This window comes from Eleginops maclovinus, chromosome 13 (genome assembly GCF_036324505.1).
Source record: "Eleginops maclovinus isolate JMC-PN-2008 ecotype Puerto Natales chromosome 13, JC_Emac_rtc_rv5, whole genome shotgun sequence".
NCBI lineage: Eukaryota > Metazoa > Chordata > Actinopteri > Perciformes > Eleginopidae > Eleginops > Eleginops maclovinus.
Window position 1 is genome coordinate 1874462 of NC_086361.1, and position 25127 is coordinate 1899588.

At 45.3% G+C, this 25127-nt stretch overlaps 1 protein-coding gene across 1 annotated transcript in view; it reads left to right on the forward strand.

Moving 5' to 3' along the window:
* Nucleotides 1–1952: 1952 nt before the first annotated feature.
* LOC134874687 (major histocompatibility complex class I-related gene protein-like) overlaps nt 1953–25127 on the forward strand; it is a 30000-nt gene continuing 6825 nt past the window's right edge. Inside the window, exons 1-2 of the mRNA XM_063898808.1 lie at nt 1953–2085; nt 20405–20668. Of these exons, the coding sequence (XP_063754878.1) occupies nt 1953–2085; nt 20405–20668 (397 nt within the window). The remainder of the gene's footprint in view (nt 2086–20404; nt 20669–25127) is intronic.

A 25127-nucleotide genomic window follows, 5' to 3' on the forward strand; every position in this document is an offset into this window, starting at 1 on the left:
CTCCGTCCATGCTAGTCTGTAGAGACCACTTTGGAGGGCTTGGGCCCCCTCATCTCCAATATAGTCCAGAAAAGGGTTCCATATGGGAAGAAAGTTAAAGAGTTGGTCTAAAGGTGCCCCCAAAGGAATTATTTCCATAACACTTCGAATCCAATGCGGAACCGTGGGGACAGGGTCTGAAATCCAATGAAGGAGAATACAGGTCCTTGCACTAAAAAGAAGCAACAAACTGAAAACCTTTAATTATGTGGTGTATTAAATCTGTTCATACAAACAGCTAGTTACTCTCTGAGGTCATAGAGAGTGCAGAGAGGATGTCGTTCAGGGGCCATATGGTGGGCAATCGGATGTTGTATATCAACCACCGAAGTACGTTAGGGGGCCCATATGAACGGACACATGTCACTTAGTGAGGCATACATTGTTATTGATTACCTCCTGTGAGCACACACACACTTTGGATGCGCACCCACATTTCTCCTATAAAGTGTATGCAGAGAGACTGTTCGGGGGGACTTCCACAATTGGCTCTGGGAACCTCGTATTGCCCGTGTCGGTGTATGATACTATGCTGTTGTAATAAACCTTATTATATACAAGCTGGTGTCTCCGGAGACTTCTTCATCATCTTCACAAACATCGCTACAAGATATACTTCAATTACTAATTCAACATTCTGCTGTTTAGAGTCCCGAGTCCAGCACTATTCCACAGAACTCTGATCCTACCATGTTCACTTGAGGTTATTGTTGACTACATGACAGCTGATCCTTTTCCACAGAGTTGAACAGAATACATGATCATAAAACTGAATGTATGTGGTTATACCCCCACATGTAATGCAAAACAATAATACAGCTTTATTTTCATAGCACTTTACATACACAGGATGCAGCTCAAAGAGCACAAAACAGACTGATTCAAGTCAGAGGCTAAAACAATATTAGCACGCATGCAGCATGTGTACATGATACATACATGATTCCAAAAAGCTATTAATAATAACAATAAAATAATCAGATAACCCACTCAGTTAAACTAGATAGAAATAAAACACAAACACTGGATGTACACCAGCCAACAAAGAGACCTAGCCCCACGCTGCGCTCATTGGGATTCAAACCCACGATTGCTGTGAAATGAGGGACTATAATAGTAACATTATCAGATGTATTGCGTCTACATTTCATTGGATTTAGAGTAAATGTAACCGGGGAAATACTGTTTCCTTGGGAAGTCCCAATAGGAAAACATACCGCCCCAACTCTGACACTGTGAATGCTCCGCGTAACAGAACAATAGGCTAAACACAGACATGCATCACATTGTATGCCATCAACTCTGGAGCACAGCTATCCTCTCTCTGTATTTATCCTCGAGATTAAGAGCAAATAAAAGATAGGTCATTTCAATGGCTCTTCAAATCCTAGTCTCCACATTCTAAGCAGGACAGCTGTGTGCTCTCTATCTCTGATGTATAGAGGCTGTCTCCCCGACCTCTCATGGCAGAGAACAGGGTAGCTGCTGATTTACTCCAGGTGAACTAAAGTCTGATTTAAGGGCTGATTATATTTCACATCATTAATCCAGATCTGTAAAGTAACTAAAGGGATTACATACATGTAGTGGAGTAAAAGTACACCATTTACCTCTTAATTGTAGTAGGGTAGAAGTAGCTAAATTAGCAAAAAAAGGAAATACTCAAGTAAGGTACAAGTCTATCACAATTGTACTCAAGTACAGTAGTTAGTACTTAGTACATGTACTTAGTTACTTTACACCACTGGTGATAGTGCGTTCATAGGCCACAATAAAGGCTCACTTGTCTCCATTCACTTACACAGGCGGAATCAGAGGATGTAACTCTACCTAGTAATAGGTGACGTAGAACCTCAGACTAAATTCTCATTGGCTCAAAAGGAGGTTGACGTTAACACTCGACCCACCAACATATGAGCCAGTCTCTCCAGCTGAAAGGTCGCTATATTTTCCTCTCTATAAAGAAACATCTCAATACTGTTGAAAATATGAGGATCTTGGTGTTTCTGGTCCTTGTGGGAATAGGCACACATGGCACGGCGGGAGGTGAGTTGAGACAAGTTGGTTGATTGTGAAATAACCTCGAGTTTAAACATGTTTAGGCAGCTCCTGTTGAATTTCTGGCTAAAAGACATTATTTTAAATGATCAGTACCATTAAGACCGACACGGCCTGACCAGTCTACGCAGACCAAAACAGTGCATTATACACTCAGATCAGAAACATCAAATATAAAACAAGGTAAAACAAAGCGTTTTTTCTAAACCTGTTTACGTGGATATTTAATTCTTTAGTTTCTTCATGACCATTTTATATATATATTCTTTAAAGTCTGTTGACATATGTGTGTATGATTGACTGAGATGTATTCTGTACTACTTACCTGCTCCACACCATAAGGGGGTGCTGTTGATTTTGTATGGGATGAGTGTGATTGGTGACGTCACACCCCCTATATATATGAATGTTCTGCGCGTGATTTTTCTCTTGGCCCGCTCCCAATATGATGAAGGCTGGAAGAGCAGTTCCTTGGTTTGCTATATAATAAATATGCCCTAAAGGCTTAAGGAAGAATTCGTCTCGTCTACCTTTCTAGTGTTGCATTATTGGACTCCTGCTGTGTGTTGGCAGTACTCCTGCTAACAGGTTATGGGCCCAGTAACGACGACAGTAGTTGCAACAACGGAAAGTGTGGCGACGAACACGTTAGCTAGTTAGCTAAAAGTGTGGTAGCTAGTTTAGTGCGGTAGAACCGGGGAGCTAAGCTAAAGCTGAGAAGAATGGCAAACCAAAAGGCAAAGTGGCCGACGTTCGACGGTAGGGCCGAAGAATATGAGCTCTGGGAAGAACGGATGCTGTGTTGCATGCACCGTGTTGGATTAAAAGAGACTATTCTGAATGAGCCTGGTGGACCGCTGACCGTTGAGGAACGAGGCAAGGATAATGAACTGAATGTGGACGCATACTGCGCGTTGGCGCCATTGCTGGATAACGTGAGTTTGGGACTGATATTCAGAGACACTAAAAACAAGGGACGTGAGAGTCTGCAAGTGCTGAGAGAGCACTACATTGGCAAAGGTAGGCCACGGATTGTTTCTATGTACATTACATTGACCTCGCTGAAGAAAGCGGATACAGAGACTGTAACTGAGTACATTATCCGGGCAGAGCAGATCTTTACAGCGCTCAGAGGTGCTGGCGAGGCACCGAGTGAGGGACTGATGATGGCAATGATTATGAGGGGACTTCCAGAAAATTACAAGCCGTTTACGCTGATGGTAACCCATGGTTCAGCGGAGATGAAACTGGCGGAGTTCAAGGCTAAGCTGCGAAACTTCGAGGCGTCGGAGGATGCAGAGCCAGTAGCCGAGATGGCGGGAGAAAGGGTGCTGAAAGCCCGCGCAGCACTGAAGAAAAGGAGCGGCAGATCTTCGACAGACATGGCGTGTTGGCGGTGCGGAGAAAAGGGACATCGAAAAGATGAATGCACGAGGAAAGTTTGGTGCGGTTCCTGCAAAAGCACAAGCGACAAAGCCTGCAGGAAGAAAGAGCGTGCACAAAGCTCTAGGTGCGCTTGCGCTGAAGATGGCAGCGGTGGCGGCAGTCGTGCAGCGAGTGGTGGAGGACGGATCGGCGCGCGGGGACCCGCGGGAGACGACGTCACATTCCGGGCAGAGACCGAGGTCACCTGCAAGCCAGCGCAGCAGCGGCAGATCGAGGGAAAAGGGTTGGTCGTCGACACAGGCGCGACATCCCACATGCTGAACGACAGAAGCCGGTTCAAGACCTTCGACAGCACATTCAAACCAGAGGGCTACAGCATGGAGATGGCCGACGGGAGGCGGACGTTCGGGTTGGCTGAAGGCAGAGGGAACGCGCAGGTGTGTCTCATCGACAGCGAAGGATGCAGATGTACAGTGACTCTTAAGAACGCCCTGTACATCCCTTCATTCCCACAAGAACTGTTCTCCGTGAAATGTGCCACTGCACATGGTGCCAAGGTACTCTTCGAGGAAGGTAACAATGTTGTTGTGGCGTCTAACGGCGCAAGGTTTAACATTCAAGTGTGTAACAGAATGTATTACTTGCAAACAGAGTGTGATGAAGATGATGTGTGCAATGTTAGCCATGATATCCAAACCTGGCACGAAATTATGGGGCATTGTAACTATGATGACATACTGAAACTGCAGGATGTAACCGTAGGCATGCACATTAAAGGTGCAAAGCGTAAGCCTGACAAAGAATGTCATGTGTGCATAGAGGGGAAGTTTACTCAGACGAGAAACAGAAATGCAACTGACAAGGTGCAAACACCACTTGAGTTGGTAAACACTGATCTAGCTGGTCCAGTGACAAATGGTTCAATTGATGGTTACAGGTATATGCAATGTTTTACAGATGTGTGCACAGGAGTAGTTTTCACTTACTTTCTGAAAGCGAAGAGTGATGCCGTACAGGCTACTGAAAAGTTTCTGGCTGACATAGCGCCTTATGGCAGTGTGAAGTGCATCCGGTCAGATAACGGGACCGAGTTTACTAGCAGAGAGTTTAAGTCACTACTAAGTAAGAACAGAATAAGACATGAGACGTCCTGTCCTTACTCCCCACACCAGAACGGGTAGCTGAGAGGGAGGGGCGCACTCTCATCGAGATGGCTAGGTGTAAGCTTATTGACAGCAAATTACCTAAGACCCTATGGCATTATGCTGTTCAGGAAGCAGCCTACACCAGAAACCGATGCTTTAACAAGCACATTGGTACAACACCGTACACAGCATTGACAGGGAAGAAATTTGATCTAGCTAAGATGCACAAATTCGGGTCAGAGTGTTACGCGTACCAACAAGACAAGGGTAAACTAGATCCGAGGTGTAAGAAGGGGCTCTTCGTAGGGCACGACAAAGGCAGCCCCGCTTTTCTAGTTTACCACCTGTTGTGAATTTATTTGTTAGGAAGAGAATTTATTTAGAACAGATGATTTAAAAGGAATAGTTAAAAGCAACATTTAATAAGTTAGTCAATTTATAAGTAAGTGTTAAGAATAACAGTTCATGTTTCAGATATGGGATTAGATTAAAAAGGGACTTTAGGTCATTTAAATTGGGATATACTTAGGAAATGGACTTGAAATGGACTTCATTACCCATGGGACATTGTGCGTGTTACGTCACATACGCAGTGTTGTAGGTCGTACAGCGGCCATTGTTTTATGTTGTTAAGGATGCTGACAATTCAAGCCAACCACTCGCTGTAAATATGTTAAGTTCTTTATTTTAGTAAACATCTGAAATGAACGGACGTCTCCCTTCGTTATTTTAGTAGCCATCAACATTAGTTCAGAACATTTTGGTGCCGAAACCCGGGAATTAGAACGAGATGGCTGACGACCCGGCTGAAGAGAGACCACTTGTAGCGGAGCAAGGAGAAAGGGCGAGAAGGAAACGTCGGACGATTCGTAGCTCCACTACGCGAGTGATCAACCAGATTGATGTTGAACTGCGAAAGGAAGACCAACAGAGGGATCTCAACCGTGTGCGGGAGATGTTAGCTGTATTGTCGACAAAGGAGGACACTTTGCGCGAGCTTGACAACATAGTGGAGGAACACACTTCACTGGAAGATGTGGAGGCGGAGATTGAACTCGCAGAAGATTACAGAGACCGCCTCATTGAGGTAAAGACGCGTGCTCACCGAGTGATCAGCGAGACTGTGAGTAACCCCCCGCCTACTCGGCAAAGTGATGCTAGTACTGCAAATAGACAGACAGTGAGACTGCCAAAATTACAAATTGACAAGTTCAACGGAGATGTAAGCTTATGGCAGGAATTTTGGAGCCAGTATGAGACTGCTATTCATAACAACAGTGCACTCTGCAAGAAAGAGAAGTTTACCTACCTGAAAACGTATCTTACTGGAACAGCTGCAAAGTCAGTAGCAGGGCTCACACTGACAGACAGTAATTATGATGCTGCAATCGAATTACTTCAAAAAAGATTTGGAAGGAAAGATCTCATTGTAAATGCACATATGTCAAAGCTACTGAATCTCACTCCTGTAAAGAGATCATCTGATGTCACTGCCTTAAGACAGCTGTATGATGAATGTGAAGTTCAAACCAGAAGCCTACAATCATTAGGAGTGGTATCAGACACCTATGGTGGAATGTTATGCCCAATATTGCTCCAGATGATGCCAGATGACATGGCTCTTGAATACAGCCGTCAAAGAGGTGACAATGATGAGTGGAAAGTGGACAATGTGCTTAAATTCCTCCAGACAGAGGTTCAGACCCGAGAGAGAACTGTACAGATGATGAAATCATTTAATCAGAGAGAAAGCCAGTTCACTAATAAATTCAGCAGCAAATCACATTCAGCTAGTGACATGAAAATAAAGAAACCAAATATGACATCTGCAGCTGCGCTACACATTACTGAACAGAAAGTCAACAATTGCTTGTTTTGTGATAGTGCTGAACACAAATCCGAGAAATGTCCAGACCACGATGTGCCAGCACGCAAAGAAAAACTGAAAAGGCTAGGCAGGTGCTTTGTGTGTCTGGGATCCAAACACATTGCTAAGTTTTGCAAGACGAAGGGTGTGTCATGTGCCACATGTGGTGGCAGGCATCATGCAGCCGTGTGTGAGAAAAATCTGGCACCCCCACCTGATGTGTCAACCAACACAGACACACTTGTAAGCTCAGTAATTCCTAAAGCAGAGAACACAGTGCTGTTACAGACCACCAAGGCATGGGCCGTAGGGCCCACAAGCAGGAAGATGGTCCGCTGCCTGCTAGATGGAGGCAGTCAGGGGAGTTTTGTGCATGAGAATGTAGTGAAGGAGCTACAGCTACCTGTTACCAGACAAGGAACGCTTACTCTTCACACATTTGGCTCCTCTGCTCCAACAACGGTGAGTCGCAACATAGTGAAGCTCAGCTTGGAGAATGTGTGGGATAAGCAGCAGAGAATTGAGATAGAAGCTGTTGTGACCCCACAAGTGTGCACAGCACTGATGAGGGTTCCAGGTGAACACATACAGAAAGAGATGAAAAGAAGAGGTCTCCAATTAGCTGACTGTGATGGAGATTACAAACCAGAACTTTCTGTGCTAATTGGCTCTGATTATTACTGGCAGATAGTGTCTGGCCGAGTGGAAAGACTGACCAAGAGCCTAGTGGCACTAGAGAGCACATTTGGATGGGCAGTGCAAGGCCCAATGGCAGTGTCCAGCATGACGGAGTCAACATGCATGAACATACTGCTCAGCAACGATGCACAGATGGACAAACAACTGCATGCGTTCTGGGAGCTCGAGTCCCTGGGCATCACAAGTGAGAAGCCTGAGAGCCCAGAGGATGCGGAAGCATTGCAGCGGTTTGAAGAAACCTCCATTCTCAAGGACGGGCGTTACCAAGTGGAGTTGCCATGGCGACAAGATCATCCACCACTTAAAGACAACTACCGCATAGCCAAAAAGAGACTGGAGAGTTTGAAAAGGAAACTGAGCAAAGATGTCACTCTGTACAGCAGATACAACGAAGTCGTGGAAGACTACCTAAAGCAAGGAATGGCTGAGGATGTGCCAAAGGAGCGTGCATCACCGCAAGACACTCAGACATACTACTTACCCCATCATGCTGTACTGAGGGAAGACAAGGCGACAACAAAACTGCGAGTCGTATTCGATGCTTCATCTCACGAAGATGGAAGTCCCTCACTGAACGACTGTCTCTTAACCGGCCCCAATCTGAATCCAGATCTGATGAGTGTTTTGATCAAGTTTAGACTGCATGAAGTTGCTTATATGGCAGACATCAAGAAAGCATTTCTGCAGATTTCACTCACAGAAAGAGATCGGGACGCCGTGAGATTCCTGTGGTTCACAGGTCCACCAACACTGGACAAGGACATGAAGCTGCGCATGCTCAGAATGACGAGGGTGGTGTTTGGAGCTTCGTCAAGCCCATTCCTACTCGCAGCCACCATTAGGAAGCATCTAAGACAGTACGAATCAGAACACCCAAAGGTGGTAGGAATCATCAGCTCCTCACTGTATGTCGATGACTTTATTTCAAGTTCAAGTGAGGTGACAGAGGCCTATACAGTGACAAAAACGGCCAAGAACATAATGTCTGAAGCAGGCATGGAGCTATGCAAATGGATGACGAGCTCTGCTGAGCTCAAAGAGAAATGGCAGGAGAGCTCGATGGATTGCGTTGCTCAGCCAGAACCACACGGGTCCATTCTCAAGGTGCTGGGCTTGGTGTGGAGACCGGCCACTGATGACTTCGTGTTCGACCTCAGAGGGCTGCTGGATATCCTGAAGGATAGAGAAAACACAAAACGAAGTGTTCTGCAGTCTTCTGCTCGAATCTTTGACCCATTGGGATTCTTGACACCCTTCACGATTAGGATCAAGATCATGTTCCAAGAGATGTGGGAGAGAGGGCTCCAGTGGGACGAGGAGCTGCCACCCGACATGACAAAGAAGTGGCAACAGTGGTGTTCAGAGCTCCCTCAACTGCATGAGGTGTCAATCCCACGATGGTACAAAACGCATATGCCACAGCAGAACAACCAAGAGCTAAAGCTGCATGTATTCTGTGATTCGAGCGAAAGAGCTTACAGTGCAGTCGCTTACATCGAAGGAAAAACAAGGGAAGGAGAAGTGACCATAAGCCTGGTTGCATCCAAGTCAAGAGTGGCCCCGCTTAAAAGAATGACTCTGCCACGCCTGGAGCTGATGGGTGCCGTGATAGCAGCCAGGTTGGGGGACACACTCATGAAAGCGCTGCAGCTAGACAAGACACAACTCAGACTGTGGACAGATTCAATGATAGTTCTGCACTGGATCTGCGGCTCTGCTCATAGGTGGAAACAGTTCGTAGCGAATAGAGTCACAGAAATCCAGACCCTAACCGACCCACAGTCCTGGTCTCACTGCAAGGGGAAACTTAACCCAGCCGACCTTCCCACCAGAGGCCTAACTGTACAGGACCTGAAGCAGAGCACATTGTGGTGGAAAGGACCTTATGTTCTAATGACAGCTGATCACTCACAGAGTACTCAGGAAGATGTTCAGGAAGAGGAGGTCGGATCTGAACTCCGATCCAAATACCAGATTACAGTACAGGCTGTTCAGCAAGAGCCAGACTTCCTAAGTCCTGTCTTATGTCTAGAGAAGTACAGCAAACTAAAAAGAGTGTTCCGAGTGACAGCCTGGATCAAGAGATTCATCACCAACGCACGCTCAAGATCTAAGGTGAGCGGTGAACTGACAGCGGAAGAGCTGAATGAAGCAGAAAAATATTGGACGAAGGTGACTCAAAGAGAAAGTTTCTGCTCCGAAATGGATCTGCTGATAGCAGGGAAATGCCCCAACACTGACTCCAGGATACGGGAGCTCAAACCATTTCTGGATGAAGACGCATTGCTTAGTGTTGGAGGACGGCTACAGCATTCAGATCTCTCTTACAGAGAAAAACACCCCTGGATTTTGCCCAGCAAACACAAATACACAGAGATGGTGGTGCAGAATCAACATGAGCAAATATGCCATGCAGGTGTACAAGACACTTTAGTGCAGACAAGAGAGAAATATTGGATTCTTAAGGCAAGGCAGATAGTGAGGAAGGTGGTGTCCGGATGTGTACTTTGCAGGAAATTCAAAGCAAGGCCTGGGCAACAGACTACTGCACCGTTGCCAAGGGACAGGATAACAGAATCACCACCATTCGAAGTTACCGGTGTGGACTTTGCCGGGCCACTCTATGTGAAGATACAGAGCTCAATGACAAAGGCGTACATAGCACTTTTCACGTGTGCTGTGACCAGAGCGATCCACTTAGAGTTAGTCTCAGACATGTCCACGGAACACTTCTTACTAGCTCTGAAACGATTCATCTCCAGAAGAGGATTATGCAAGGTGATCTATTCAGATAATGCCAAGACGTTCAAGAGGGCAGATCAAGATCTAAAGGAGCTCTGGCAACGAATTAAAGATCCACAACTACGAGAGTTCTTCTCAGAGAAGGGCATCACCTGGCGGTTCATCGCTGAAAGAGCAGCCTGGTGGGGCGGATTTTGGGAGCGGCTTGTTAGATCAGTCAAAATCATTCTCAGAAAGGTGCTTGGCAAAGCTAAACTCAACTTTGAAGAGATGTGCACCATGCTGACCGAAGCTGAAGCCGTAATAAACTCAAGGCCGCTCACGTATGTGTCCAATGATGTGGATGAGCCAGAACCACTGACCCCTGCCCACTTCTTGGTGGGTCAGAGACTGACTTGCTTGCCTCCTAAGTCATTTCCAGCTGAGATCAACCGTCCAACAGCCAACAAGGAGGAGATGACCAAGAGGTGGCGCTACAGACAACGACTCGTGACCAACTTCTGGAACCGCTGGCAGAAGGAATATCTGTTGGATCTGAAGTCGGCCCGTCGCTGTGACACCCCACAGCCTTCTTCGCTGAAGGTTGGCGATGTTGCGCTCATCGGAGAAGACAACGCCCCAAGGCAGAGCTGGAAGCTGGGGAAGATCGAAGAGCTGTTTCCTGGTCGTGATGGCCTTGTGAGGTCATGTGCAGTTCGCACTAGCACAGGGACTGTTCTGCGGAGGCCCATCCAGCTTCTGTATCCGTTGGAAATAGTATAAACAGTAGTTTATGGGGGGGAGGATGTTGTGAATTTATTTGTTAGGAAGAGAATTTATTTAGAACAGATGATTTAAAAGGAATAGTTAAAAGCAACATTTAATAAGTTAGTCAATTTATAAGTAAGTGTTAAGAATAACAGTTCATGTTTCAGATATGGGATTAGATTAAAAAGGGACTTTAGGTCATTTAAATTGGGATATACTTAGTAGGGATGTGACTTTCAGTCCAAAACACTATTCGAAATTCGCTAGACAACATTCGAATTTTATTCGAAAATCGAGCCCACCCCCCCCCCCCCCAAAAAAAAAAAAAAAAAACGCACACGCGCGCTCACGTGCGACATCCCCCTCCTTCAACCACCACACACGACAGAAAGAGTAGACTTAACCAAACAGTTTACTGAATCAACAAAAACATTACAGAACGGTAAAAATGGGCATATTCCCTGAGCATTTATCTCAGCTACAGCATGACAACAAACAAACAAACAGTTTTATAATTGCAACCGCTGCGCTGTTTTTCATTTAACTGCCTGTTTGGCGGAACCGGGTGAAACAGTTTCAGCAACGAGATCGAATGGATTTAACAGAAATAGCAAAGTAATAGAATAGTAATAAAATAGTAATAAAATAGTAATAAAATAGCGAAAACCTATTGCATATTTTTATTCAGAAAAATCAACATGTCAACGTGTTCGGGGTGGAGACGTGTGCGCAGCCTATTAACTATTAAGCCGGCAGCGGAGAACACGCGCTCCGACGGCACGGACGTTGCAGGCACACACAAATAGGCGCTCGCCAACTTTGCCAGGCGGGGGTATCTTTTTTGATTTGCTTTCCACCATGTCAGTGGGTCAGTGTGGAGCGGTGGGCACACATCCTGGCAGTACTGAGTCAGTTCAGTGGTGTATGTTGCCCCCTCTGCACTGTACTCCTCTCCAAATAGGACCGCGATTGCCGCTGCAGATAAGCAATCCTTTCGGGGATGTTTTGGCTCGGAGGGCCCTTCATCACATTCCGCTGCCTCTTCGGTCTCTTGGTCATCGGCCATGGACAGGAGGGTTCTCACCTCGGCCTGAACTGTGTCACGCACCTCATCAGTTGTGAACCTCAGGTGTTTGTGCCTGGGATCTAAAAATTAGGCAATGTAGGCGACTTTTCGTGCGCTGCTGGTATCCGCAGGTGCAAGCCGCGCTTTCAATGAGGTCGCCACATTTTTTTTGAAATTTGTGACTTTGTTGGACTCCTCTGGGACTTCCTTGAGATGCTTAGACAGAAGATTTGCAACCACCGGGTAAATCATGGATAGAGAGACATTTGACTCTCCGCACAAGGCGGTAGTGGCGCATTTCAGGGAGTGCAGCACTGGCATCAGTTCCTCCATCACAGTCCAGCTATCATCGGCCAGTTCCAGTGTGCGCGCGTCTGGTAGCTTAGTGACAGTCCTGTCCGACAAGACAGCGCACACAGCCCATCTCTGCTCTAGCAAGCGTTCGAACATGTCATATATTGAATTCCATCGGGTACGGCAGCTTTGCACTAACTTGTGGCCAGGGACGTTTTGGAGCTGTTGCTTTTGCTTCAGTGCTTCTGTTGCCACCGTGCTATGGTGAAAGTGAGATACAAGGCGATTGGCAGCTTTAACGACGTGGTTTATGTTTTGCAATTTGAACCCGTCATTTGTAGCGAGTTGAAGGGTGTGCGCAAAACAAGGCTGCGAGTCCCATCCCAGCCCAGCCTGGGAATTGGCGAGAACAATGTTACTGGCATTGTCGTGTACACAGGCAGTGACTTTTCCAGTGAGACCCCAGTGATCCCTCGCATTAGACAGGACATTTGCCAGATTATCAGCCGTATGCCGCTCAGGCATGGCTTTGGTCTGCAGAACAGGGCTCCGCATCTCCCATTCAAGCATGTAATGACAGGTGACTGTGACATATGATTCAGTGGTCAGTGCCGTCCACGAATCTGTGGTTAGGGACACTTTATCGGCATTCTCTAAATCATTGCGTAGGATGCTTGCATTTTCAATGTGAAGTTTTTCGAGTCTGCTAGTGATTGTTTTCCGACATGGAACTTTGTATTCAGGCTCAACAAAGTTCATCAACTCTCGAAACCCCTCTCCTTCCACAAAGCTTATAGGCAGCATATCTTTTGCTACCATCTTCGCGAGAAGCGCCGTTAGCTGTTCAGCACGCCTAGCATTCATCTTAGTAGACCTCACCATGAACGCGGGCAACTGACTGCTGCTGTCCCGAAGTCACTTCTACGGGGTGTCTCGCTTTCAGGTGGTTGTGCATGGTAGTGGTTGATTTATGGTATGCCAGCTTTACCTGGCAGAGATTGCATTGAACTTCATTTTCGCTGATCAAAGTAAAGGAGGACCATACAGAACTTTTACTAGCTCGCTGCATTGTTGTAGCCTGAGCAATCGCACGTTTCAAATTCTTCTTCTGTTATTTTTTGTTTACTGTTATTGTTTCGCCTACTGTACTCTACTCCTACTGTAGCGGCATCTTCTGGCAGAATTTGCATATGTCAGCTTAAATATCGTTTAGGGACTAGGAAACCTCTTCATTCTTTTTTTTACCACATGAAACGTAATTAGGTTCGGACGTATATTTCTATGTAAACAATGCGACATTCTTTCCCAGTGAAACGCAATAGGCCTACTAGTCAATGCGGCAATACAATTAAAAAAATTTTAAAAAAAAACAAAAAAAAAACAATCAATGCGGCATTCCAAATGAGTATTCTTTATTCGAACGTGTCACGAATATTCGACTATTCGAAAATCGTGTCCCAACCCTAATACTTAGGAAATGGACTTGAAATGGACTTCATTACCCATGGGACATTGTGCGTGTTACGTCACATACGCAGTGTTGTAGGTCGTACAGCGGCCATTGTTTTATGTTGTTAAGGATGCTGACAATTCAAGCCAACCACTCGCTGTAAATATGTTAAGTTCTTTATTTTAGTAAACATCTGAAATGAACGGACGTCTCCCTTCGTTATTTTAGTAGCCATCAACATTAGTTCAGAACACCACCCCACCAAGGGAAAAGTGCAGAAGCACAGATTGGTCAAATTTATCACAAAGACCACATGTGACAGTGAGACTCAGACTCAGGACTTAGGATTTGACCCCATTGAAAATAGTGAGAAGACAGACACATCACAGCCCAGTGCTACGAGCACAGACATACAGACTGACAGTCTACAATCCCCAGGAGATGATGGTGAGGAGCACCACAGGGTGACGCCACAGGCCCCAAGCAGTGGGAGATACCCCACTAGAGAGCGTAAGCCCCCGAGTTATCTTTGTGATTACGCTACTCAGGAAGATAGTGGTGATGATGATAGTACGCTCACCAGTATTGACTATTGCTATTGAGCAGTGTGTGGTGTGCCACTGACCTTTAAACAGGCTATGGCATCACCACAGGCAGGTAAATGGAAGTGGGCAATGGACGACGAGATGCAGTCACTCGAGGAAAACCAGACCTTTACCGTGACCAAATTGCCAGAGGGCAGAAAGACAGTGGGAGGTAGGTGGGTATACTCTATTAAGGAGGATAGTGATGGACATGAGCAGTACAAGGCCAGATTTGTGGCGAAGGGATATAGCCAGAGAGCGGGGATAGATTATGGTGAGACATTCTCCCCCACGGCCAATATGACCAGTGTGCGTGTAGTCATGCAAAAGGCAGCCCAAGAAAACTTGGTACTACACCAAATGGACGTAAAGACGGCGTATCTACATGCACCCATAGACCGAGACATTTACATGGATCAACCTGAAGGTTACGAAAAGGTGGGAGGAAACCTAGTGTGTAAATTAGAGAAGTCTATTTATGGTCTGAAGCAATCGGGGCGTAACTGGAATGAGATGCTACACAAATGCTTGATAAATGACAACTTCACACAGAACCCAGCGGATCATTGTGTATACTCAAAAGAGTCTAAGCAGGCAGGGAAGGTGATTATAGTCATTTGGGTGGATGATCTTATCATCGCAGCGAATAACATGAGAAGTCTAGAGCAAGTGAAGGCAATGCTTTCCACCAGGTTTAAGATGAAGGACCTAGGCAGGTTGAAGCATTTTCTAGGCATAGACTTCAGTCAGACTGATGATTGTGTAACAATGTCACAACAGAGGTATGTTGACAAGATTCTCAACCGTTTTGATATGCAGGAGTAGGGCTGTTCGATTTTGCCCAAAAATGAAATCTCGATTTTCTTCTCTCCAAATCCGATTTTCGATTACGATTATTTTGTGAAATGACAAAAGGCAAAGAAATTATTTCAAATATGCTGCTTTTTTATTGAACATTTGCCCCATTGGGCTTTAAGTGCAAACTTTACTCTTATTAAACCAAAAATGAATGAATAAAGTGCAAAACTCTTTTTGTAAAATAAATAAAGTTTGAAAAAATATAAGTTTTATCTCTGAGAAAAAAAAATCAGCAAATCAGCACTTGCAAACATATTAAATAAAACAAGACATTTACTAATTAAACTAAACTGGGTCTTTGCATGCTAAATAATAATGTAACCCATGAAGGAGGTAGAGGTGTGTAATGTCAGTCAGTCAGTCATCACATTTGCAAGTTTTTTGCAAGGAACACAAGCCGGTCTACGGCATCTGGCTTGAGGGATGCCCGGTGGCATGTTACAACGCCCCCTCCAACACTAAAGAGCCTCTCCGATGGGGCACTTGTCGCAGGTATTGAGAGGTATTTCCTGGCTAACTTGCAGAGCCTTGGGAAATTTTCTTCGTGTTTCTTCCACCACTGAAGTGGATCAGCATCCTCGCTTATCTCAGAGATCAACAGGTAGGTTGCCAGCTCAGTTCTAATTCTGTCTGCCTTTGACAAGGAGGAGGGAGCGGGCGTTTTCTTCGGGAAGAAACTTGACAAGCTCCTCCGCTTCTTCAGCACAGGACCAGGCTCAGCTGCAGCTACTTCTTCTTCTTCCTGGCGCACCGGCACAGCAGTGCCAGGCTCAGTGGGCATCAAAGACAGCAGCTCTGTGACAGCTCTCTCCTTAATGTATTCCACCCTGGTAGGGTTGATGTATGTCGTGCGGAACCTGGGATCCATCAGCGAGGCTATGTCCAAGAGTTCGTCTTTGTCTGGGTCACTGTATTTTTCAGTCATGTAATGCAGGATGTTTTCTTTGATTTTTTTGGTGAGCTCAGTGTCTTCGTCTTCTGGTTTGAGAAGACTGCTTCTGAACATGCTGAGTGTTGGTTTGATGAAAGAGACAGTCACATAACTCTCCCCAGATAAAGCGTCTGTGAAATCCTGCAGTGGTTTAACTGCTTTATTCACAGACTCCAAAATCTCGACATCTTGCCAGGTGGGCACGAGGTGCCTGCATTTTTTGTCCGACCCCAGGACACGTGCTATGGCTCTCTCTTGTTCCAGGACACTCTCGATCATCGCTTGCCTGGAGCCCCACCTAGTTAGGGACTCCGTGATGAGCTGATGGACAGGTAGGCCGAGCTCTGCCTGCACTGCTGCCAGATCCCTCCTCCTTTTCCAGCTGTGTGAGAAAGAACTGACAACCTTCTTGCAAATCCCGGTGGCACGATCAATCCTTGGGTCTTTGACAGCATTCACTATATAAAAGAAATACAGAAGAAAGAAACAAGACTGAGAAATTGTTTCACCATTAAAATGTTGATTCAAAACAAAACAAAAAACAGACAGGAGTTATGTGTGTCCTGTATACATTTTGTCAAAATATTTCAAAATAAATGCATTCATTCATTCATTTATTATCTTATCTTTTATTAAAATGATCTTTTCACACAACCACATGCCCCCCCCCCCCCTCTCTCTCTCACACGCACGCACAGACACAAATTATATGTAGATACTTACTGATGGCGTTGTGAAGTTTATGGCCAAAGCACTGTAGGTTGGGCCACTCGTTAAGCCTCAGAGCCTTTATCATATTAGTGCCACTGTCTGTGGTCATGCATACGAGGCGGTCTTCACTCAGATTCCAGGACTCCAGTCCATCTCTCAACCCCTGGGCGATTTCTTCACCGTGTGGTCGCTTGGGAAGAAAGACGTTTGTAGGCAGGCATTTTCAAGACACCAATCGTCGGTGATAAAGTGCACTGTCAAACTCAGGTATGGTTGCATAGTGCGACTGGACCACAAGTCAGTAGAAGCGGAAAAGAACTGTATGTCTTCCAGCCTCTTTGTCACTTTCGAACGAGTTGTGTTGTACAGACGGGGCAAGACAACTTCGCCAAAATGTTTTCGCCCTGGTAGCTTGTAGCGGGGATCCAGCGTATTAAGCAAATGTTGGAAGCCAGCCTTTTCTACCGTATATATTGGGACCATGTCTGTTGCGATGTGGAACGCGACTGCATCCGTAATAGATTTCCACCTCCTGTCAGTCCTATCGTACGGTACACCACGCGAAAATGAAGCTGACAGAGTAACTTGCTTTGGTTGGGGTGGTGGTGTAGCCGCATCCGCGTGCCCTTGTGCAGTCCGCTCTGCAACACACTGCTGCCATTCCGATGGGTGGTTTTTTTGGAGGTGTTGAAATAAATTCGTTGTGCTGTTTTTAACTGCCACTGACTTCCGACAGAGTTTACAAAGCGGAGTACTTTGCTCTTCATCCGAAGCGTCGAAGGCGAACCACTTCCATACAACGGACTTGCTCTTCTTTCTATCCACTAACTCCAACGCCGACATGTTTGTTTACAAATGTGTAGGAACTAGAAAGAGCGCCATGGGGAGGTCAGAGGGGGAGGTCAGAGGCGGAAGTAAGTAAGGCAAACCAGTGCAGCCAAAAATGTATCTGGCGCAGCCACAGACAGTAGGGCGCAGCCCAGACAAATGAACGGGGACTGTAGCGTAGAAGTTAGTTAAAGTGAAAAATCGATTTTACGATTTTCACGTTTTAACATCGTTCTAAATACATAATCGCAATTACGATTTAAACAGCCCTATGCAGGAGTGCAGAACACGCGAGACACCATGTGAACAAAAGGTTGACTACACTGATGATGCACCTGAGATGACTGATGTAAGGAAATACAGGGAAGCTGTAGGTAGTCTCATCTACTTAAGTACTTGTACGAGACCTGATCTATGTTTTGTGGTAGGCAAGCTATCACAACATTTTGCAAACCCCACAGAAGAAAACTGGGTGACAGTGAAACATGTACTGCGTTATCTAAAAGGTACTACTGACAAGCAGCTGACTTTTACTTACCTGCTCCACACCATAAGGGGGTGCTATTGATTTTATATGAGATGAATATGATTGGTGACATCACACCCCCTATATATATATATATATAGAATGTTCTGCGCGTGATTTTTCTCTTGGCCCGCTCCCAATATGATGAAGGCTGGAAGAGCAGTTCCTTGGTTTGCTATATAATAAATATGCCCTAAAGGCTGAAGGAAGAATTTGTCTCGTCTACCTTTCTAGTGTTGCGTTATTGGACTCCTGCTGTGTGTTGGCACTACTCCTGCTAAGAAAGTCTGTTAATCAATTAATCATAACTTTAAAAAACATTCATTAGGCATACCTAACCTATGTTCAGAGTCTTGAAACACATGGCATTTTATTCCTTCACCTCTACAGGCTAAAGGATTTACAGGTTGATTATGATCAGATGATGGCATTGTTTTCTTCCTACTTCCTGCTTTGTTAGTACAATATTTAATATCTACCTCAATAACTTCAACGTACACTCCCCAAACAAAGTATAAAGTTATCTGTAAATATTGGAAGTATAATTGGAAAAGAACGTGGTGAGAAGAATACAATATAAATACTAGCTGGCCACCTCTCATAACGAACAAATGATCAAACAGAGGTCTTTTAATATTTTGCAATATCAACTTACTCAAAAATAATTGAAACCATTTCTCAGAAAAGCAACTATTTGACTTCCCTTACTGAAACACACGTCTGTTTTGATGTATTGCTGCATACTGAGATTTGTTGGTTGGGTCAGATTACACACCACTGTTACATTTAATAGAGCTTCACTGATGAATCAGCTACCAATATTATTTGCTGATATTACTGCAATGCAGTTAAATGTATTGATGCTTGAAGAAGCTAAAATGCCAAACTAAGTCTGAGGTATTTCAGTGTCTCTGTTACAGCCTCTCTTTTACTACGTTTGTCCACAAATAGCACACTTTTATTTTTAAACTGTGAAAGGTCCTACTTAATGTGTGCTCGTCAAAGAAATCTGTATTGTTTTTTTACGTTATGTTTTTATATGAAATTAAAATGGTAATATATTTGTATTATTTTTAAATTCCCAAATATTTTGATCAGTCAGTTTTTCAAAAATCCAGCATTGGTCTGCCATACTGTATTTTGTGTATTAACAGGGAATTCTATATTAAAACATACAGCCGTGGAAAAAGTTAAGAGACCACTTCAGCATCAACATACATGGTGCAAATAAGATAAATAAAATAGTGCAAAAAGAGAGAAGAATATTTACAATAACAACAATAAAGATTTAAGGATGTGAAATATATACATATGTGGAATACATTGAAAGTATTTAAATACTTTACACTGTTGAATGAGGAGGTATGGACAGATGCATATATTATGTATAACAGATGTATATGGCAGATATGTATAATATATAGATATGTGTACTATAAACAGATATGTATAATATATAGATATGTGTATGTGTATATATGTGTACTATAAACAGATGTGAGTAGACATTCACAGAGCTCAGGAGTTCAGCAGTCTTATAGCCTGTGGTATAAAACTGTCTCTGAGTCTGGTGGTCTTGGTCCGGATGCTGCGGTACCGTCTGCCAGACGGCAGCAGACAGAACAGATTGTTGCTGGGGTGATGGGGGTCCTTTAATATCCTACTTATTATTCATAGGTACGTCTTTGAGTTAAACATTTCCTTTTTTTAAATTGTATTCTATAAACTACTGACAACTTTTCTCTGTGTTGAAATTCAGCAGACACTGGAACAGCTGCCATTCATGTAGAGATAAAGATTTAAGAATTATTTGGAGTGGTCTCTTCATTTTGGAGCTGTATGTATAATAAAAGGTCATCAAAAATATTGAGAGTTAAATTTGCAAATAAGTTTTCACTTAACACAAATCTGGATTCATGCTCGTGAGGGACTGCATTAGGCAATTACTTATTGTATAAAAATACTCCTTACACTCAAACATTTGAAATGTACAAACAATAGAAAAGAGCAAAGACACTCACTGCTAAACCGTGCAAGCAGAAGAGTTGTAAGTCTCAGCAACGAGTCAATATTTCAATCTGCTGAATATAGAAAACTTATTTTGAATCACATGCAGCGCGTATTTATTCTGGTCAGAGGTTTGTGATTTCAGATTTTAAATGTATCTCAGAATGATGCATTCTGAATACACCACTCCTCTAACTCAACTTGAGTTTGACTTCATATGAGATAATAACAAATATCAAAACCTGTTATTGCAAACTGGATTCTATCAATCAAAGTCACACACAGCTGCATAATCTAAATATCTCACTTTTTTAGGTTTTATTTCAGAGTTAATACATATTTTAATAACAATCATCCAGACTTTGGATGTCTTGGATTTACTGTAGTTCTTTTGATTCTGTGGAAAGTAACATAGATACAACTGTGAAATAATAACTGAAATAATTACATTCATATTTTCCAACAGTGACTCGCTCTCTGAAGAATCTCTTCACTGCGTCCTCTGGAGTCACAAACTTCCCAGAGTTTGTGGTTGTAAGGTTGGTGGATGAAGTTCAGATCTATCACTACGACAGTAACACCAAGGGAACAGAACCCACGCAGGACTGGATGAGCAGACTCATAGAAGATGACCCTCAGTACATAGAGAGGAAAACGGCATTATTTGTGGTTTTGCAGCAGACCTTCAAAGAGGCCCTTGACATTATACACAGCTTCAACCAAACTGGAGGTTTGTTCATATTTCACTTTCTAATTATAAAATGTTGTTTATATTTTCATCATGTATTTTACTAAACAGATACACACACACACACACACACACACACACACACACACACACACACACACACACACACACACACACACACACACACACACACACACAGAGGAGCAGTGTGTTTTATAAGGCTGACAGGATAGGGAGAAGGTCTCATTCAGATCAGCGTTAAACGTTTAACCGCACCACTCTACTGCACAGTGTGTCCATCCCATAATATACAAATACAGTGCAGAAAGTAATAATTGTTTAGTTGCACAACAGAACATTAATTGTTCACAATTTGATAGTAAAATAAACATTTCAGTTTTTTATTTTATAAAGCAATAAACCCTGTTCCAGTGTGTCCAATGATTTAGTATCAAATATTGTTTAGTGTGGATCAAGAAGCAATTTCAAAATGTCACCGTTGCTTCTGGGAACTTCACTGGGTGATTGTGTAGGCTATAACTTTGTGCATCAGGTCACCGAATTTTGGTGGGTTTGTTTGGTGGTACTGGTGATTTGTTTGCCAGGCGGCTGCTACCGCAGCCTCTCGGCGCGGCATGGCGTCTCGTGGCAGCAGCTCCGGGTTGGAGAAGCTGACTCGCCAGCACGCCGTCAAGCTCTCTCCACCTGGCGGTGTTTCGGTGGAGGAGTGTAGTTTGGCTGTGGGTGCTGTGGTGATCATTTTCTTAGACAGCACTGAGAAAGCTAATCAGCTGGTGGAGAGCGGGATAGTGGTTAAAGGGACGCTGCTACCCGTGCTACCCCTTGCTACTCCCGCGAAAAAGTGGTAATATCGAATGTACCCCCGTTTCTGCGGAACGAGTTGTTGGAGAGACAGTTGGCTCCGCACGGGCAGCTTGTGTCTCCAATAAAAATGATCCCCCTCGGCTGCAAGTCTCCGCACCTTAAACACGTGGTTTCTTTCAGGAGACAGGTGCTTATGATCCTAAAGAAGGATGAGGGGGAACTCAACTTCGTTCTTAGTTTTCGTATTGACGTTTTTGCCTACACTGTTCATGTCACGTCTGATACGCTGAGATGTTTTGGATGTGGAACTCAGGGACATCTGATCCGCGCGTGCCCTGGGGGAGCGGGTGGCGGTCCGGCTGCGGGTCCGGCTGCCGCTGCTCCGGCGGCGGGTCCGGGTCCGGCTGCCGCTGCTCCGGCGGCGGGTCCGCCTGCTGATGCTCCGGCAGCGGGTTCAGCTGCCGCTTCTCCCGGGGCGGGTCCGCCTGCCGTTGGGTCGGTGGCGGTGGCGGTGGCGCCTGTCGCTGTGGTGGGGGCTGGGAACGCTGCGGAGGGGGCGGGGCCGGCGCCTCACTCAGTAACTCACTCGGGGACAGTGGGCACACTGCAGCCAGGGTGGCTGAATCTGTTTTGGAGGAAGTCATCATGGATGAAGATTTGCTCAAATGACCGATTAAAAGAAAAAGTGCAGAGGTGTGCAACAACAACGTGGCCCAAACAAAAAAGGTTTAGAAGACAGAGTCGCTGTGTTCCTCTCAGCCAGAGGGACTCTCAGAGGACTCGGAGGAAAGTGACAGGGAGGCTTTCAGTGAAAGTATGCAGGTAGACAGGGGTGAGGAGTATTCCTTCCAGAGGATCAGAGGCTTCCTGAAGGACACTAAAGGGAGGAAGGCGGTAAGGGTGCAGGATTTTTTTGTTGATCAGCAAATGTTTCATGACTCTGCTAGGGCTCTCATGCGGCGCACAGGAGGCCTTGGGCAGCTTACTTTCAGCGAACAGGAGATCTACAGGCTGAGGAAACTACTGTTGAAGATACGAGAAGAAACTGCTGAAAGTCATGATTAAGTACATGTTGTTTGTCTTTTCTTCCCTTTCCTTTTCTTCAGTTATCGTTTTGACTTGTTTAGGATGCAGCTATACTTTCATTATGGGTGACATAAAGCTGGGCTCTCTGAATATTAACGGTGCTCGAGGGGATGCCAAGAGAGCATCTTTGTTTTCTTTAATGGAGAGTAAGAATCTGAATGTGACGTTTCTCCAGGAGACTCACAGCACTGCTGACAATGAGAGTGACTGGAGGAGGGCATGGAGTGGGGAGGGCTTTAGCCATAAGTGCAGCAATAGTGGAGGGGTTGCTTTTCTCTTTGCCAGAGGTTTCACACCCTTTTCCTGCACTGTTGAGGACGTCATTCCAGGTCACTTGCTGAAATTAAATGCTGTTTTCGAGAAGGTTAAAATATGTTTCATTAATATTTATGCTCCCAGTGTGGGCTCTGAAAGGCTTTTATTTTTTGAACAGTTGAAGCATGCCCTTAGCACCTGCAGTAGTGAGGAGTATCTGTTCCTGGGGTTGACTTTAACTGCACAGAAAACCCTGTGCAGGACAGGAACCACTGGGAACCGCATGCTGCCTCTAGGAGTGCTTTAATGAGGATCACAGAATCTTTCGAGCTGTGTGACATTTGGAGGCATCTTTACCCGGGCCAGCGGCAGTACACCTGGGTGCACTGTAGGGCCAATCTGTTGTCTCTAGCCAGACTGGACCGAGTGTACTGTTTTAACCACCACATCAATACAAGCAGGAGCTGCTCCATCAGTCCTGTTGGGTTCTCTGACCATTCCCTTGTTCAGGTTTCAGTTTGTATTAATTATGTGAAGTGCAATAGTGCATATTGGCACTTCAATGTTTCTTCACATTTTTTTGGCAAAACTACCGTAATTGTAAGAGTGAGTACAGTAGTCTTCAGCAGTGGTGGGATGTGGGGAAAGTCCAAATCAAACAGCTTTGCCTGCAGTACACTCTCAATGTCACCAAGGACATGGCTAGATCTCTGAGGGCTCTGGAGAGGGAAGTGGTGGAGCTGCAGGAGGCCCTGCAGAGCATGCTGAGTGGGAAGGCTCCTGGCATAGACGGCCTGCCTGCAGACTTCTATAAGGTTTTCTAGCCTGTTATGGGTGATGACCTGCTGGGTGTCCTCAGGGACAGTCTCAGTAAGGGGAGATTGCCTCTGAGCTGCAGGAGAGCGGTGCTCACTCTCCTCCCCAAGAAAGGAGACCTGCAGGAGCTTGGGAACTGGCGTCCTGTATCCCTTCTCTGTACCAACTACAAACTGCTCTCCAAAGTGTTGGCGACGAGGCTGAGGAAAGTGATGGAGCATATCATTCATGTAGACCAGACATACTGTGTACCCAGCAGGTTGATAACTGACAACGTCACTCTGATTCCAGATGTTTTGGACCTCTCCGGGTTCATTGGGCTGTGCGCTTGGTCTGATTTCTCTGGACCAAGAAAAGGCTTTTGACCAAGTTGAGCACCAGTACTTGTGGCAGATGCTGGAGGCTTTTGGGTTCAGCTCTGGTCTGATAGCCAAGATCCAGGTCTTGTACAGGGACATTGAGAGTGTACTGAAGATTAACGGTAGTTTGTGTGCTCCTTTTAAGGGCTGCTCTTTGTCTGGGATGCTGTACTCCCTGGCCATAGAGCCTCTCCTACACAACCTAAGGTCCAAACTACATGGTTTTTCTTTTCCTGGCTGCGATCACGTTCTTAAATTGTCTGCGTATGCGGACGATGTAATGGTGATTGTGAAAACTCAACAGGATATCAATGCTTTAACAGAGACTGTAGGTGTGTTTAGCAAGTTGTCTTCTGCTAGGGTAAACTGGGGGAAGAGTGAGGCCTTAGCAGTAGGGGCAGGCCACTTTAATGGTCTAGTTTTACCTGGGGGCCTTGTTTGGAAGAGGGGAGGGTTGAAGTACCTGGGTGTTTATCTCGGTGACGAGACCTTTTGTTTACAAAACTGGGACGGGCTTGTGGAAAAGGTGGAAGGCCGATTAAAGAAGTGGAAGTGGATCCTTCCAAAACTTTCTTTTAAGGGGCGTATTTTGATTTTGAATAACCTTGTGTCCTCCATGCTGGCTCACCGGTTGGCATGTTCAGACCCGCCTGTAAACCTGCTGTCCAGGGTGCAGGCTCTAATGGTGGATTTCTTCTGGGACCGCATGCATTGGGTCCCGCAGAGAGTCCTTTTCCTGCCAAAGGAAGAAGGGGAACATGGACTGGTTCACCTGGCAAGCAGAGGGGCTGCGTTCAGGCTCCGTTTCGTCCAGAGGTTCCTGACTGGACCTGCTGACCTGGTATGGAGACCCGTGGCTCGTGCTGTACTGGAGCGCTGTGGAGGGCTGGGCCTGGCTGAGTCGCTGTCCCTAATGGACATTAAAGGATAACACTTGAACAACCTCTCATGCTTCTACAAGGGACTTTTCAAGGTGTGGGGGCTTTTCCGGAAAGAGAGAACGGAGAACTGTGCCTCGTTATTCTGGCTCCTCAAAGAGCCGGTGGTCCACAGGACTCATTTTCTGAGTGGAATAGGGCCTTCTCTACAGCAGAGACTCTGTGAAGAGAAGATCCTCACACTGGGACATGTGCTGGAGATGTGTGGCCCTCGCCTGGACA